Genomic DNA, 17,496 nt, shown 5'->3' with positions numbered 1-17,496 from the left:
ACAGACCTGGTAGAAAGAAGCCTGATGAACTGATGGCACTTGGCTTTTCTCCCTCTGCCCCAGAAAGTTCTTGGAGGAAAATGCAAGAATGAGTGAAGCAGCCAGTTGGCAGGGTCGGCCTTCGTTCTAGGCTCTGGTGGCCACTCTGGTCGCTCGTGGAAGCTTTATTCTCAGTGTCACTTGTGAATCTTCCCGCGGGAGGATTGTAAGAGCCCGAAGCTTGGATTTCCAAAGAAAGGTATTTAATTTATGGAGCTTGGTGCTTAGTCCAACATTGTGATAAACAGTAACGTATTTTGTGGGGTTTGGTGTCTGCCGTCCTCTGGGGCCTCTTAGCCGTTGGTTTGCACGACGTGTCTGCTGTTTTTCCACAGAGGCAGAGAGCGCGAGGGAGAGAGGGTGTCCCGGAAAGGTGGCAGGTTGAGGTGTCCTCTCTCTTTTTCGTTCTGGCTGACATTTCCCCGTGTGACGCCCCCCAGCAGACTGCACGACTGACGTTTCAGCCAGCAGCGCTCGTGGCTCTCAAGCCAAGAAGGTGTGTCTCAGCATCTCACGGGGCGAGCGCGTCCTGACACGTGGTCCCCTTCCTCACCCAGAGCCGCGAGGCGCCGCGCAGAAGGGCAGTGGCTGCCTTGAGAAGCCCCCCGCTCTCCCTCCCGGAAAGAGCACCTGGGGTCCCAGGACGGGCGGGGCCTGTCGAGAGCGGGTCTTTATGCCGTTGCCGAGGGTTTTCTCTTCTGTGCGTGGGGCGGTGCTGCCAGGAATGGTGTTTGGCGGCGCCTCCGAAGTCAGTGGGCCTTCGGATCACACCCCTCCTTCCTGGCCCTGAGCTGGAAACGCGCACGAACACGTACACACAGAGACCTGCCAGACAGACACACGGACACAGACACACGGCCAAAAGTAACTGCCGGAAGTGCCCGACGGTTTCACATCCCAGCCCCTCCCGCACTCGGTTCCACGGCTTGGCTACGTTTTCCTGCAGAGTCAGAAGTTCCACATTTCCAGTGACGCGCCCTTCGGGGATACCGTGTCTCCTTTTATCTGTGCACCAGCCCCAAACGGTCACACTGGAAAGACCCGCTTGTGATGGGGAAGCGCCCCTTCCTGCCGCCCGCGGCCCTCTCTCTGCGTGTCCACCGCCTTGTGAAAACCCACGCGGGGTCCCCGGGACCTGTGCCAAAGAGTGAGGGGTGCGGGGTCTCCGGAGAGGCAGTGGGCCCCGAGCCACCCCCCGCCCTGGGGGCGGGGGGGGGGGCCGTTGGGGGCCTCGGGCAGGAGCTCAAGCCTCCGCACGGCCCCCGGCTCACCTGCTCACATCTCCTCTGCCCGACTTTGGGCCGGCTTTGCTTTTACAAACCCAGAGGGCCGCGGGACGGAGCATCTTTCCAGGCCGACTTGGAGAAGCTGCAGAGTTTACACTGTCGTCAGTGTCACTTGCGTCTCCCCCACGCTGGGTTTTGTTCCGTTGAGTCCGTGTCCATCAGGTGGTCGGCTTCCTGGTTCCGTGTAGTTTGGACACCACAGGCCTTGCCCTGCCGTGTCCACTGGCAACTGCAGCACTGCAGAGGCTTCTGGGCCCACCCGGAGCCCCCGGGCCTGCGGCACTCCCTTCTCCACCTCTGACACATCTGTTCACATCTGGGAGGGGCGCGGGCCCAGCAGGAGCCTCGCTACGTGTTTGCTGTGCTTTGTGCATGGCGTCAGGGGGGCGGGCGGCGGGGGCGGGGGGGGGGGGGGGAACCGGGCTGTACCTGGCCTCCTCTCCTCCACCTCGTCCTCCAGACAGGCAGGGTGAGTTGACAGGTCTTGCTGTCCCGCCTAGGATGGCGTCTAGCCTGACGTTGTAGGCAGAGCTGTCAGCATCGGGTGTGTGGACATGTCTCCTAACGGCCCCACCCTGACTGTCGGCGAGCCCACGGGCATTTGAGGGGGCCTCGTTGCTGGAGAAAAGCTGCCTGGCTTCATGCTGGGACCTGTCTTTCCTGACCTGGATGCCCCGCTTTGACACATGAAGAACCAGCCGCTTGTTCTGTTGGCACCCGAGAACCAGCCCCGTGGAGACAGGAGGGAGGGGACTTGGTGCCAGGCCCGGTGGCCCGAGTGTTGTAGGATGGATGGAGAGGCATGGCCGGCATGACCACACTCTGGGCGCAGGCGTGTGACGCTTGTGTGAGTTAACTTCAGACAGAACTAAATATATGTTGTGCATAATTGTTAGGTGTAATTTAAAATGCATCTGTTTGCCTTGGTAATGAGAGTATTGTATGTAAGGCTCCTTAGGGAGAGCAAGATGTACATTTTATCAGACTCTTGTGGACTTTTTTGGGTAATGAAATGCTTTATTGGTCCAGTGGTGCAAGAAGCTACATACATTCTGTATCTCGTCATCGTAGTTACAATACCTAATGAGAGGTTAAGGCAGAAAAAAAGAGTCAACTGACCTTCCCGTTCATCACTATGGCCCAGTCTTTCTGTGCCCGCTGCTTCGCTGGGTGGCAGTGCTCTTCCAAGAGGGGCGTGGACTGGCCAAGGGTCTCGGGGCGCAGTTCTCCGGAGCCCCCCTGGCCCACCCTGTAAATGTGTTGAACTGCTGAAACCCCCCGTGAGATAAAAGACCTTGGCTTGAAGTCCAAGTGGGATTTCTCCAGAGTCAGGGAGGAGGGCTGGGGAGATGCATTCAGACTTTGTTAAATTATTAACAAGGTATATGATTTTGTGTTTCTTGATGACAAACTTTTTAAGTTTGGGACTTATTTTCCCATTGGAGAAGTTACATATTTAAGTTTCCTGCTTACGTCGTGCCTTTCAGCATTGATGGGTCTAAGGAGCACAAAGGGTGATGGTCTTCTTGAGGGTTGGTTTATAATCAAACCTGAAGAGCTGTGGTTTCTTCAGTACCCTCTTTCTTCTACTGAATGTGGAGCCATTATTAAGAGAATTGTGTGTTTTTTATTATGTAAATTGTATAATATTTTTGCTTGTTTGATGTTCTATTTTTCTAATAGTTTTCTTATAGTTTCTTATAATTGTGATACTAGATTTAGATTCTGACACTAACTGCAAATCAGATTGGCCTCTGCTGGTCCCCCCCCGCCCCGTTTTTCTTTTAAGGACAAGAGTAGATGTTGTCCATCTCCTTTAAAAAATGTGAACCTCTGCTCTGTATCCCAGTTTTGCTGGACAACGCTGTGCATTGATACCGTACTTCATGTGGTAAAGTCAGGCTATTTTGTGGTACATCCTCTCATGCTTCCGCAAATCCTAATAAATTCCGTCTATGGCCTGGGCGTGCTCAGTGTGATCTCGAATTCCGGCAGCTCTGGGGGGCGGAGGGGGTGGGTGCCCCGGGGTGGGTGCCCCGCAGGGAGTTCAGATCCTGCTCTTTGCTTCTTGAGAATCTGCCTGCTTCCCCACAACCGGAAGGATGTCGCGTTGCCTCGTTCTCCTTCAGCCGTTTGGTGGAAATCCTCATTCCGGCTTTAGCGCCTCGGCCAGGGAACCCCTCGACCCTCATTTAGGATCCTCTGATGCTGTCTCCCTACCTTGCACTCTTTCCGGACTTGGCTTGGGTTTGGGCCCAGAGGTCTTCCTGCCAGTGGGTCTGCGCGGCATGACGCTGCTCGTTCGCGGAAGGACTTGGGTGTCAGTGCAGCAAACCCCTCTGCCTTGGGCACTGGCCCTGTGTTGCCCGCCACCCAGCTGGACGGTGGGGTCCGCGCAGGAGCGGGAGGGTATGGGGAGGGCTGTAGCTCTTCTCATAATCCTTGATCTCTCACCACCCCCCGCCCCGCTTGAGAAAGGGAGCGCTTTCTTACACAGGAGGCACACTCAGTCAAGGGGGCCTGAATTCCCAGGCCCTGAGGCTTGGCGTGATCACGCTGGGAGGGCTGCTGCCTGAGAGCAGCGCAGGGGCTGCTGCCGGCCCCGCACGCTCAGCATCAGGGACGTGAGGGGCATCTGTCGGCCGCGCGGTGAACCACCCACCAGGCCTGGACCGCGTGGACGCTTTCCCTCCTTTTCCCCAGGGCTCTGCGGGGACGAACGCAGGCAGGGTGCCCCTTCCTGCCCTCAGCCGTCCCGCCCTCCCCCGCCCCCAAGGCGATCTGTGACAACTGTCAGGCGCCCGTGAGCCCAGACCCCGACTTGTAGACGGGCCGGCTTCCCCGAGCGCCCCCGAGCAAGTCTTCCCGGGAGCCCGCCTCGGCGCGGTGCGGCCAGTCCCGTGGCGCCACACTGCCACCTAGCGGCCGGGCGCCTGAAGCGCCCCCGCCAGGCTTCCGGGCAGTTTCCTAGGAAACCCTGACGGGGGGGGGGGGGCGGGGGGCGGAGGCCTGGGGGTGGGGAGTTACCTGGAGCACAAGTTGGTGATGAAACACGTCTGGTGAGTCAGACGGACAGCCCAGCCTCTGCAGCGGGGAGGAATCTCACGGACTCCTCGGGGGGTGCTGTTCAGCCACCAGACGGCCGGGAGGGCGGGGACACCTCCCCGGGGTAGCCCTGTCCGCCCCTCTTCCAAGGGGCATCGTATAAGCCTGTCCACCAAGCCATAAATACGGTCAGAAAAAATGCGATGTGAGAGAGGCTTCGGGAATAAAGCAGGTGGTACGTCCGCTGATGACGTGAGCTCTGGCCTCCTCCTGATCACCGATCCGCGGGCACTCAGGACTGAGGTGCGGAGCCGCGAGAAGCTGCGCGGTCGGACTTTCCCACGGACGCTTTACATCTTTCCTCCTTGAAGCCGTGCGGTTACTTGTTGAGCGTCTGCTAACGCAGCCCCTGCTACGTGGGTTTGGGTGCAGTTGAAGCAGCAGCAGCTGAGGCTGTCCGGGTTGTCTGTGGGGCGGGACCCGGGCATCCCGCAGGGACGGGAGGGCCCAGCTGAGGCTGCACAGCACTTTATCCCGCGTGGTGCTGTCTCTGGAAAACTCGCCCAGACTTGGTGAGGGAGGCAAATTCGCCTGCATGTCCCCCATGCTGAGGGGGAAGGAACGGAGCTGGGCGTTCAAGAAACCCCAGGTGTCCTGCTTTTGTTTTTAAAGAGGTTTGAGAAAAGCAGACAGGTTCAAAAAAATAAAAAATTTAGCAAACTTAAGCGAATGAGCTCTAGCCTGTGATGGTGGTGGTGATTGTTTAGAGCATTTGACCCAAACTCCCCAGCGGGCAGGACCCTGCCTCTTGCCTACAAGGGATGCAGGGATGCGATGCGAGGGTGCCCGTTCCCGGATGCAGCCACGGAGTGAGAACAGCCTCCAGCAGCGGGTGGGACGCCCTGCCCCCCCCCCCCCCGACTTCTACCTGAGCTTCGCTCTCCTCACTCCTTCCAGCCTCGCAGGCAGGGAGAGCCGGCCGTGGCCTCCCTTGGCACAGCGGGGACCGAGCGCTGACTTCAAAAGGCTCTCTGCCACGGCGAGACAGCTGTGCGGGACACAGCTCTCCACGGATGCGAGGCCCCTCCACCCTGGTTTCCTCCGTGGGCTGGGCGCCAGCGCCCCTCTGTTAAGCGGCTGTGCTGACGGGGAGGACAATGCAGGGTGGGTATGATAAAAGGTGGTGGCACAAGACGCCAGAAGAAACGAACAGGTTGGGACGGGTTGACAAGCAGATCATGAATAGCAGCCATCGCCAATCACCTGGACACGTGGGTGACCCAGGGGGTCCGGCAGTGGTGCTGGCGGGTCCGGAGTAACTCAAGGGGCTTTATCACCTGCCAAGGGGCTCCTGTCCGGCAGTGGTTCGGGAGGGCAGAGTGGCTGGAGTCTCCGGAGGTCCCTCCAAACCCCACAGGGAACCAGCCTGCAACCCCAGGCAGGGCAGGCCCCGAGGCTGAAGGCCCTGGTGGGGGAAGTGAGCGTGTTTAGGTTCAGGGAGTGGCCTGGCCCCCGAGAACCCCGAGGGCATGAGAAAGCGTGTGACAAGGCAGTGCTGTGACCACTGGCCCCCAAGCCGGGTGGGCCTTTTCCCAGTGCTCTGAGAGGAGAGCTCTGTGACCAGCCAGGTGCAAAGGGACGGGCTTGAGGACAGACCGAGCTCACTCTGGGGTAGAAGCAATAGGTCCACGTCTGAATTCGACGTTGACGGTGAGGGGACTGGCCTCAATCTCGTGTCCTTTTTCCAACCTCCTCCAACCCACCCGGGCCTCCCCAGGACGGGGGAGACGGAGCAGAGCCGCTGAGCCCCCAAAGCCTGGGCAAGGCTGCTGAAGGATCCGGGCTGGAAGACGGGTGCAGGGATCCTGAGTCTGCCGAGTCGGGGGAGAGACTCAGTGACGGCCAGCCGGCGCACACACAAGGTGGGGGGAGACTCAGTGACGGCCAGCCGGCGCACACACAAGGCGGGGGGAGACTCAGTGATGGCCAGCCGGCGCGCACACAACGCGGGAGCCCGGCCTTCTGACCTCCCTGCCTGACCCCACCGGACCTCCTGCAGCCTGGGAGGGCCAGGCCAACGGTCACATCAAGTGCATGTCACAGAGGTCCCTCAGGTTCATTTTAATATGCTTCAAACGCAAATCGGCAACACAGAACCCTCAGGGGCCGAAAGAGGAACGAGCGACCCCATTCAGATGGCCACCAGGTGTCCCACCCCGCCAGAACCTCGCCGGGTGTGTGCTGGGCGGCGGGAGGGCAGGGCGCCGACGGGGTCCCACGCGCCAGGAAGAGGTTGGTGCGGTTTCGCGGGTCTGTGAGTGGCAGGCGGGGAGGCTGCGGCATCTCCGTGTGGCAGCAGCTCTGGCCTGGGAGGTGGACGCCAGGGAGACAGAGGTCCAAGTCCTAACAGTGTGGGGGCTGGAGAGGCACAGAAGGGGCCCGGTGGCCGCCACCCCTCGTGTTCTGGGATAGGAGCCGTATATGATGGGCGTCCAAGACAGGGAAATGAAGCCAGGGCAAGGTGGGAATTAGCTCAAGTACCCAAGGTCAGGGCTGGTTAGAGCCACGCTCTAGTCACCTGGTGAGGGATTACTTCGTTCTAACACCACTACAACTTTGACTGCGACAGGCTAACACACTGGACCACATTCTAACGTAACACTGATACCTGTATTGCTGCGTGACTGCATTTAGCAAGTGCCGTTAGGGAAGCAGTCCCTGATTCAGAGGGCTGAGCTACTGTGTCTGCGGGTGGTGCCTGCTAAAAGAATAAATACTTGTGTGTTTCGTCAACGTGGCATGATCTACGCTAATGGGAGGCCCGACTCAACATCCCAGCGTCACGCAGAGCCACTACAGGAAAAGAATGTTTCTTCAGTGGCTACTCCTGTGTATGTCCCCAGGACGGGCGACACCTGGAGGTCTGCTAGAAACGAGATGTACACGAGGCCAGGAAGCCCCACCTTGACTCACGCAAGGAACACAGACCAGGTCTGTCTTTACGCCGGCCACGTACTCACAGAGCAGACAGGGCTCTGGGCCAGCCAAGCCCTTCCGTGGGCCGTTTCTTCCCTGCTCTGTGGCTCTGGCCCACGAAGCAACCCTCCATGAGGCCGCCCGCCTCGGGTATGCTCAGAGCCAGTCCCGTGCTCAGGACCATTTTGAGGGGCCTCAGGGAGAGAAGTGCAGGGTCTTCGTCACGAACAGTGAACAAAGGCATCATTACCATCACCGTATCAACTGCTGAAACCGCTTCTTTCTTTTGTGTGTATTGCTTCTAATCGTCCACAGCACTACAGGAATACCTCTCAGGTTCTAATTCTACCGTTTCAGAGCCAAACGCCAGTCCAGAAGCCAGCCACCGCTGGCTGGCTGTTTCCCGGGCTCCTTCCTCTGTTTGGAAGAACCTCCTGGGCCAGAGATGGGACCTCTGTCAGCTGTGGCACTGCTCGATCACCCGGCAGAAAATGCACCTGGGTTTCTGGGAGGCCATGTGATGGTCTAGCACAGCTTGGAACTGATCCCCCAGGATTTTTGGAAGCCCCTGCTGGAAGCCCTGAGCTTCTCAATGTACAGGAATGAGGTTGGGTTACGGAACCAGACCGAAGGGGGGTGCCAGTGAAGTGGGGCTGAGGGTCATATTTTGGTGAGTTGCCCATTTTCAGCATCACATCAGAGTAAAGCAAATAGGATGGCAGAGTATGTGCTTTCCTACCCTACGCTTAGTCAGAACACAGACCCTATTAGCGGTCTTCCTTCTTGAGGACGGAGCGTGAATGGTCTTGGCCAACTCCAAGGTCACTCTCACCCTCGTCCTATAAGGTCACGTGCTTCCATATTTTCCCGAAGATGAAAGAGCTTAATGATGGATTCCAAGATGCCATTTAGGAAAAAAAAAGCAGAACTTGTGTTTACGAGACTATAGATGATCCACTGTCATGAGTGACATCTGCAAAACTCCTCACCCCCTCAGGGTTTCCCACTGCTGCCCCTTACCCGCTCATGACAGAAGTATTAATGATTAAAACTCGCGGATGGAGTAACAGTGACCTCACATCGTGTGGACTAAGAAGCTGATTGTCCCAAAGGCAGCTACCGTTCATGAACGGCTGGTGCTTGCGTTAAACAGAGTACCACGTGGTGGCAGGTCGGAAGGCGCTTCTTCTCTGTATCTTTTTTTTTTTTTCCTTTTTCTATTTTGGGTAGAAATATTCCTGGGAAGGTAGATAGAAATGCATTTTCATTTCCCAATAATTCTTAGGCACGAGTTAGAAAACTGCTGACCTTCACCAAAATATGTCAGCACTTCATGTTATAAAAAATGCAATTCAGAACTGCTGCATGTGTATATACGTATATCTAAATATACACACATATTGGTGCAGTACACAATGATTATTCAGTGGATATTCAAAACTGAGCTATTTGTAACTAACCTGATATTCTGCAGTGAAAGTTCATTGCTCAAGAACAGTTGGCGTTTCTTTCTTTTGGCTCTAACTACGGTCAAACGTTTGCACATCAGACACTACCATTTACACTTTCCGAAGTGCCAGTACCAGGACAGTCTTACACGAGGATCAGAAAAGGACTCTGCCTAGGATGCAGCTATGCAGCTACTGGGCATGCGCGCAGGGTCAGTCGGGCCGGTCCATGGTCACCACTCCCTCGAGGCGGAAACCCTTGTGGACCAGGCGCCGCAGCTCGACCCGCAGCGTGGTGGCGTCATCTGGGCGTCATGCTGACTCTGGCGGGAGAGGAGGGCCCGGAGGAGGAGCCTCGGTAAACGGGGGACGTGGGGGACAGTTTAATCGGGCTGGTTGGGTCCCCCGTTTGCAGCTTCCAAAGCAGCTCTTCGTTGGTCCGGCTCAGTCTTTTCTTCTCCTGTGTTTCTTTCTCCACGTGTTCCTGGAGGTTAGCATTCTCCTCTGACAGCTGTCTGCACGGGGAGAACAAGCAACTGTCGAAGGCAGTCACGCCGGAAGGCACTTAGCCTGAGGTCTGCAAGGCCGAGGGTTGCAGGGAACGGGGGTCCCTGCAAGGTGGGTGCCCGCGGGGAGAACAGGGTCCTACCAGACCCCAGGGACCAAGAAGCGGGGTTGAAACGTGATTGCTACTCATCCCACCCACACATCCATTCCCAGAGACCCTCCGCCAACACCCGATCTGCCCACAGCCCCTCTGCCCGGGTCAGGGGAGGCGCTGGGGGCCAGGGGAGAGAGCAGAAGCCGCCGGAAGAGAGAGAGGGAAGTGCGGCTTGGTGTGGGACGCCCTGCCCCTGGCTCAGGCCTCCCTGGCAGCCATCACCTCTGGTCTGTGCATCTGGCCGCCTGCTGGACCGGGAGCCCTGGAGAACAGGCCCCAGAGCGGTCCTCCTCGAGTGCCCGGCACCCAGTCTGAGGCCTGGTGCGTAATGGATGCTTAGTTGATGTTTGCGGCTAATGGATGCTAAATGAAAAAGGAACCGAGGCATTCTGTGCCTCTGTCGTGACAGCAGTGGGTCTGCCCCCCCACCTCCCTTCCTGGGGCCCTCCGAGCAAGGAAGGCAGCACCAAGATGGAAGCAGTGTCCCTGGGGAGCAGCTGCATTGGCGCCTCCCCTCCCTGCTGCCCTTTGGCCAGGCCAGCTCTCCTCTGCCGTGACCAGCTGGCCCAGCACTGCTGCAGTGCGGCAGGCCCCAGTGATGGAGCTCGGCGTCGGCTCACACGGTGGTTCTCTTTAGCCTAGGAACCCCCAGCTGGCAGCCTCTCCAAAACCCCCTCCAGAAATATCCCCGTCACCCCCCAGCTGTGCCCCAGGCTTTGGCTAGTGTCACTCATTTCCACCAAGGTGGGACCCACCGCTCTGCGGAGCCCGGGCATCGGCTGGGTGCTCAGAGCGGTGTGTTCTATGCTTCCCTCGGCGCGGGGAGTGCCAAGAGCCTGTGTGGGGAAGCCTCAGGGCTCGGAGGAGTGAGGATAAAAGCAGAGCGCTCCAAGGTCAAGAGCAAAGCCATCCTGTTGGCGACACATGCTTTGGAAGCTCCGACGCCCAGGCCCACCTACCTCGTGACGACGGTGTTCTGGTCAATCCTGGCTTTGAGGTCTTCATTCTGCTGTTGGAGAACTTGGATCTTTTCCTCCAGGATAATGTTCTTTTCTGCCTGTAAAAGATGCAGTGTCAAGAGCTTCTCAGCAAGGCCCTATGGATAGATGGCAGACCAATGCCCTTGGCTTCTGGGCTTTGGAACATTATCAAGAACAGTGTTTTCCAAACCGCAGTTTGCAATGCATTAGTCGGTTGTAAAATCAGGTTAGAGGGACGTGACCAGCATTTCTTTTTTAAACAAAACAGAATAGAAAATAGCAGAGTGCACCGTGTGTAGTAAAAGTATTGTTGTATATATTTTAGATACAGTATACATTTCCCTTTTAAATATATTATGTGTGTGTATATATTAGTGTATATAGTGGGTTGTATGTATTGTATATATACAACTTACGTGTGTGACTATACTGGATTCCCATGTAGAATATATTTCTCATAGAGTGTCCCCAGACCCCTGCCATTGTCAGAAATGAGCCGTGAGCACCACCTGGACCCCGTTTGGCTGATGGGGCCCCCGGTTCTTCCCATCAGGCCGTCTGCCCTGCACTGGCATCTCTGAGGCCCGTGTGCATTCTACGACATTCTGAATTAATGGAGGGCTGGAAATGCAAACAGCATGGACACACTCTTTTCCTTCTGAGGCTCTGGGCAGCCGGGAACGTGCACCTCGAGCCCAGCATGGCACATGATCAGAAGAGAACATCCTCTGTGGTTGCCACTGCTCTGCAACTTACGCCCCGCTCTCTCTGTCGGTGTGTCCCCAGGGCCTGAGACCTAGCCGAAGTAGAACGCCATTCTAAGATGCACTGAGAAATAAATGCTAGAGTAATCTTTAAAGAAAACCGCCACTTCTCCATGACTCAGGCTTAGGCATCAGAGCCAAAGGACTGGGCTCTGCCCCTGCCCTTCAGCAAGGCCCTCCCAGGAAATGGGAAGTGATCAAATCAGTTCTTCCCCCCACCCCTACCCACCCCTCTGCCTGGAAAGATTTCTGGAATGAGAACTCTTGCGTACCTGCAGAAGGCCTGGAGCATGGCTAAATACAGCCAAAGAGGCCCGGAGGCTTGTGGCTGACCAGATAACAATGCAGGTGGCCCTGCCTGGAGGAGGAGGGCTGCAGGGCTGAGACGGGAGGACTCTGTTCGCGAGGCCCCCGCTGGCCTTAGCTCTGGCCTTGCTGGGAAGCTCTGGGCTGCTGGAGGGTGCCAGGACGCCAGCATTGCCTCTGATGCTGGCAACAGGCACTCACACCCCCGTCTGCCCTTATCCTGACTGACAGGCGTCCGTGCAGTGAGAGATGTCCCCTCAGAGGGATGGTGCTAGATCAGGAGAGGGGACGTGCCGACTGAATGCAACAGGTGGTCTGGGACCAGCTCCTGGTTTGGACATAGCGGCTTCAAGGACATTTCCGAGACATACGGAGAACTTGGAAAGTTACAGGAGGTGATCAGTTACTGAGATGGTAAGCTGAGGGTTTGCTAACTGAAAGAAAGCAGGATACAGAACACTCATATGTATGTGTGGGTCGTATATTAGGGTGTGTACACTTGTACAGAAGAAAGGCTCTGGAAATATTAACAGTGTAGAAATATGTCATTTTAATTTTCTTATCTATATCTTATAATTTCCTTTTAGAGGAAATTATATTTCCTTTTAGAGTATCAAAAATTTATTTTAAATATAATAAAAAAGAAAAAATCTACCTGCGACCCTTGGGCCAACCTTCCCCTCAGAATGGCATCTCCCTGGAGGCAGGCTTCTCTGCTGCTGACTCCGGATGACTGTCTCAGCTTCAGCCCTCGCACCCACAGGGGCGGGGAGTGAACTCTGGCTGCTCTACTCCCCCAAAGGGGTGCCCTTTGCTAGCTCTGCGGGAGCCAGGCTGAAAGGCGAGGCAGAGCGTGTGCTGAAAGCCGGGGCCTGGAGCTCTGGCCCAGGGCTCACGCCTGGGCTGGACCACTGTTTGGCCCTGGGTGAGACATGACCTCGTCCTAAGCCTCCGTCTCCGCATCTGTGAAAGGAGGCTCCTGACAGCACCTACTCAGTGGACTGCTGTCAGAGTGTCTGCGTCGTGCCTGGCGCACAACAGCGATGCTCCACAGATGCAGGCTCACCGCACACCTTCCCCGGGCTGGGGAGGAACTGGCATCCCCAGTGGTGGATGGGGAGCCAGGCGGGGCATCAGACGGCCTCCGGGTTTCTACAAATGAGGCCACCTCTGAGATTTCTGAACTCCTGGCTTCCTAAGAAAGGCGGTTTCTGCTCACTTGTGAGCACCGGACATGTAAGGGCCCCCACCTGGATGGGGCCATGGATGCTGTTAATATTGACATCCACTGTGGCAGCAGGGATATCATGCAGGTTACTGGGGCCTCCCAAGGTTAAGAGGCCAACTCACCAGCTTTTCCAGCTCAATAATCTTCTTTTCCTGCTGGTGTATTTGCTGATTCTTCATCTCTAATACCTGCTTCAGACTCTTCATGTCTTCTTCCAAGTGCTGATAAGGAGCCAGTGCAATCTACAGGGGCAGAGAGCAAGGAGCTATTTACCAGGCACCCCGGCGAAGCCCAGTATTCACCAGCACCATGAATTCAGCGAAATCTAGTCATCCGTTAACAAGCTTCCTAACAGGCACTGGAGAATGAGAGCGAGAGGGCGAGAGGGAGACAACGCTCACAGCCTTCCTGAAAACGATGCCCACGAGTTTCCACTGGGGGAGCTCCTAAAAATCCAGCTCCTTGGGGAGCAGGAGAGATGAAGCCATCATTCCCTGAAACGTCGGATCCTGGGGTGGCCGGATACTACCAGCCTATCGCCCCAAGGGAATTTAGCGGGCAAAAACAGTACATTCAACATTGGCTTTTAACATTCACGCAGACTACTTGATTCAACAGACAGGTGGGGATTGAAAGGTCCCATCCGTGCCCATGGAGGGCCCCGCCCCCCGCCATGCATAGGAAATGAGCAAAGTGGTTTAGAAGCAGAAAAGGCTGTTGTAGAAAAGTAAATGTGAGAATAAGGTTTCCAGATGTGACAAATAAAAAGACAGGATGTTCAGTTATGTTGGAATTTCACGTAAGTGTTGCATGAGACACACTTGTTACTAAGAAACTCCCTTATCTGTAATTCACATGTAACTGGGTGTTGTGTATTTTGCCTCGTGTATTTTATCTGACCTTACATCAGAGGGAAGGAATTGTGCCAGCCTGAGGAAAAACCCCTCACCCTACCAACTGGGGCTTCAGGGATGCCTCCCTTGCAGGCGGCACTGGGAGGGAACGGGACGTGGGGCTGGGATGGGGCCTGGCCAGGGTGGGGTGCTTCCAGGCCCAGCTCGTCACAGCAGCCCAGGGACAGGGGCTGGGGAGCCGTGTGCAATGAGGCAAGAGTAACACTTAGATGGAGAACCCAGGGCCGGATTCCCGACTCAGCACAGGTGCTGACAGGCACATGCTTAAAATCCCGGGAGGCCCTGACCGCTGTCGCTCTGGCGTCCTATCGGCACAGGGGCCCTGCCTTCGGGGCGACTGCTGGGGGAGCCCCAGGTGTCCTGGAGTCCAACGGAACTGCCTTGCAAGGGCCCTGTGGGTGCTGGGAGACCGGAAACGCATGATACCTCCAGCTGCTCCTCAGTGTTTTTCCTCAAAGCTTCCTCGAAGCGTCTGGCTCGGTCCCGCAGAGACTGGCTCTGGAAGGTCAGCGTGTCCACCTGGTCCTGCAGGTAACACACGAAACGTCCAGCCCGGTCCCCTGCAGACGTGGCACCTGGGAGGCGGTGATGACGGCCACCACCCTGCCCTGGGGGCTCTTCCCAGGGCGTCCAGATCAGAGGTCTCCCCCACCGGGCTCCACCAAAAGGCCTTCGCATGCAGCAGGGAGAGGCCCCCAGTCTCCCTGCCTCCGTGCCTTGTCCAGAATGGACCACAGAACACTGACAGATGCATGTTTCTGTCGCACGGAAAGTGCACGCATGCTGGCGGGGCACTCGAAGCAGGTGGCCCGACTCAGTGCCTCCTGAGATCAGACAGCTGTCCTCGCCCCCCCACCCCCAGGAAAGCAAGAAGCTTGCAGAGCGGAGGCGTTTAATAATTTATCATTTGACTTCACAAAAGCAGCCCATCAGCAGAGAGGCATCTTGGTCTGTGGGGGGGCTCTGGCCCCCGCTTCGCGAAGGACGGTTAGTCCATCTCAGAGAACAACTGCTCTCATCTGTTAAGTTCAAGCCAGAAGCTGTCGAACCAACCTTGACTTCTGGCTCTGCCCGAGCCCCTCCCCCACGCTAAACACAGCAATGGCAGGGCCCGGAGGATGCGGCCTCCCGGGGTCACATTCCCGGATCCACAAACACTGATCCTGCCCCCTCCACCGGCTGGAGCCACTCGCTGACTTTGTCCCGGACCCGGCAACTCGTGTGCCCTCAAGGGGGAGTCAGGGTCGGGGCGCGGGCGAGGGGGAGTTTTCTAAAGCGCAAGCCTGAGCCCCTCACCCCCCTACGTAAAACCCAGTGCCCTCGGGACCAAGTGACGCTGACGCAGCGTCTGCATCCTCCGCATCCGCCTTTCTCGTCTCGCTGCCCCCAACCCACCTTACATCCGCTCCTCCCCCACAGCCAGCTCTCGCTCACCCCCGGCCCTCTTCTGGCCTCCGCTCGGTGCCCCAGCGTGGCGGGCCCCTGGCCTGAGCTGCCACGTGAGTGAAATCTGTCCCGTTCAGACGCTCCTCCCCACCCCCCGCCCCAGAGGGCCCTCCTGACCCCCATCCCAGCACGTGCCCACCACGGGGCTGCTCTGTGTGTGAAGGTGGAGAGAATGGAGGCGTGTGTGGGGAGGCCCGGGGCCCCAGCCCTGCTGCCAGCGCAGGTGCCACCACGCTGAGCCCTCTCCCCGCAGCCCCGGCCCCGACCGATGGCGGGCAGCAGAGGGAGCCGGGCAGAGCCTTGACGCCCAAGCAGAGGGAAAAGACGGTGCCTTGCTGGTGCCACGTATTCCAAAATTCTCCACCCCCATCACCACTTCTGTAACATTAAAACCCAGGGACTGAGGTCTTCCCGTGAACACTTCTGGCAAGAGAGATGGCCCCGCTCACCACACGTGAGCAGCTGGGTGCGGTCAACGATGGAACGGCACACGAGAGCACTGCCACATAGCACGTGCTGGCTCGACCGCTTTCTTGGCATCACAGAGAACCCAGTTTTGCAAACCATCCTTGGCGGGTTCCTTTTCCTTCTCTCCTTTTTTGTTTCCAGTTACTTCCGTTTCATTTCTAAGAAATAAAAGCCCCCCACGGTGCCATTAAGTGTGCATGCTGCTGCATGAGGGCAGGACAGTGTCAGTGGGAGCTGGAAGGCACATGAGCCAGTGTAAATCAGGGCTCAGGACAGCCGGCTGGGCCCCAGCACGCATGCGTAGAACGTGACTATAAAATGACTGGAGCGCTCCGTAGTTTAACCACTGTGTCCAGGTTTCCCCATCTGTAAAATGGGTACGATAATACCTAACCCAGAGGATGGTGGTGAGCTAATACTTAGAACAGTACCTGGCATACAGTAAGTGCTCAATAAATATTAGATATTATTTTATTGCAAAAATTTAAATGACTGGAGTGCTGCCCACCTCCTATACAAGCCTCGTCAGAGCAAGCATTCCTCTCGAGCCTCTTGTCCTCCGTTAAAAAGTGAAACAGTGAAACACTCAGGCAAGTACCATCTAGGTGGCATCTAAACGATCACACTGTGGTTTTTCTGCTTTCTTCGCCATCATTCAAAACAGATCCTCAGGCGCACAATGGTGCCCCAGCAATCAGACAGGACGTGCTGTTCTTCAACTTGGATTGGCTACTTTATGCCAAGGTAAGAGCACCAAGACCCAGCTGGTGACCTGGCCCGGCATGGACCACTTGGAGTTAACCAACGGCCCCATAATAATGATGATGATGGCAAACGTAACAACGCCTGAAACTATTATAATAGCACCAGCTGCTGCCTAGTGCTCTATGCCCTTTACACATGATGAAATCAATTTATTTTTAAGGCAGGACCAGAAAATTTTTAAACAGAAAATTCTCTCTCTGCCCATCTGGGCCACTACCCCTCTTCAGTGTGCACGGTGCGTCTGCATTATACATTAACTAGATCCCCTTAGAAGACACAGGAATGCCTGCTCACCGGAAGAAAAAGCAATTTTCTCCTGGCGCCAGCAAGGTAACTCCTTAGGAGATAACATTCCTTTCTCAATCCTGTAAGGGGTCACGATGACCCACTACCTGCCCTGTTGGACTACGTACACTGTCAATATGTTACTTTGATGTAAGACCCTTTGTCTCAAAAATTGATATAACTGTGCATTGACCTCTAAGGGACAGTCCTTAGCGCTTTGTCTTTTAATCTTTAAAAAAAATTTAATACAATTTTTAAAGGTTACTATTTACAGTTATTACAAAATATTCCCCGTGTTGTACAACACATCCTTGAGCCTATTTACACCCAGCAATTTGTACCTCCCCTCCCCCATCCCTACGTGCCCTCCCCCCACTGGTAACCACTAGTTTGTTCTCTGTATCTGTGAGTCTGCTTCTTTTATGTTACATTCACTAGTTTGTTGTGTTTTTTATATTCCACATATAAGTGACATCATACAGTATTTGTCTTTCTCTGACGTATTTCACTTAGCAGAATGCCCTCCAAGTCTATCCATGTTGCTTCAAATGGCAAAATTTCATTCTTTTCTATGGCTGAGTAGTATTCCATTGTAAACCACATAAAGACTGTCTCCCTTTGGTTCTAATCCTCAGGTTGGCTCAAATAAAATTCTCCATTTCTTTCTTGGATTGACTATTGATTAATGTTTTCATTGACACATATATTTCCCTTAAGCTGCTCACACTTTGAGGAAGGAATTGGCATTATCCCCATTTTACAGATGGGTAAACTAAGCTTATGTAGCTGTCCAAGATTTCAAAGCTATTAAGAGAAGGTACAGTGGGAATTTAAACCTCAAACTCAAATCTTTTACCCCAAATCTGTTTCTCTAGCTGCCAGTAG

General features: G+C 55.7%; 1 protein-coding gene across 4 annotated transcripts in view; it reads right to left on the bottom strand.

Moving 5' to 3' along the window:
• Positions 1-9,095: 9,095 nt before the first annotated feature.
• MTUS2 (microtubule associated scaffold protein 2) overlaps positions 9,096-17,496 on the bottom strand; it is a 342,336-nt gene continuing 333,935 nt past the window's right edge. For all 4 annotated transcript variants that reach the window (XM_065896120.1, XM_065896121.1, XM_065896122.1 and 1 more), the window contains 4 exons: positions 14,074-14,172; positions 12,856-12,975; positions 10,415-10,512; positions 9,096-9,309 (listed from right to left, as the gene is read on the bottom strand). In XM_065896120.1, coding sequence (XP_065752192.1) covers positions 9,096-9,309; positions 10,415-10,512; positions 12,856-12,975; positions 14,074-14,172 — 531 coding nt within the window. The remainder of the gene's footprint in view (positions 9,310-10,414; positions 10,513-12,855; positions 12,976-14,073; positions 14,173-17,496) is intronic.

Source organism: Phocoena phocoena, chromosome 18, assembly GCF_963924675.1.
Source record: "Phocoena phocoena chromosome 18, mPhoPho1.1, whole genome shotgun sequence".
NCBI classification, from domain to species: Eukaryota; Metazoa; Chordata; class Mammalia; order Artiodactyla; family Phocoenidae; genus Phocoena; species Phocoena phocoena.
This window is presented reverse-complemented; position numbering and strand designations above follow the sequence as displayed.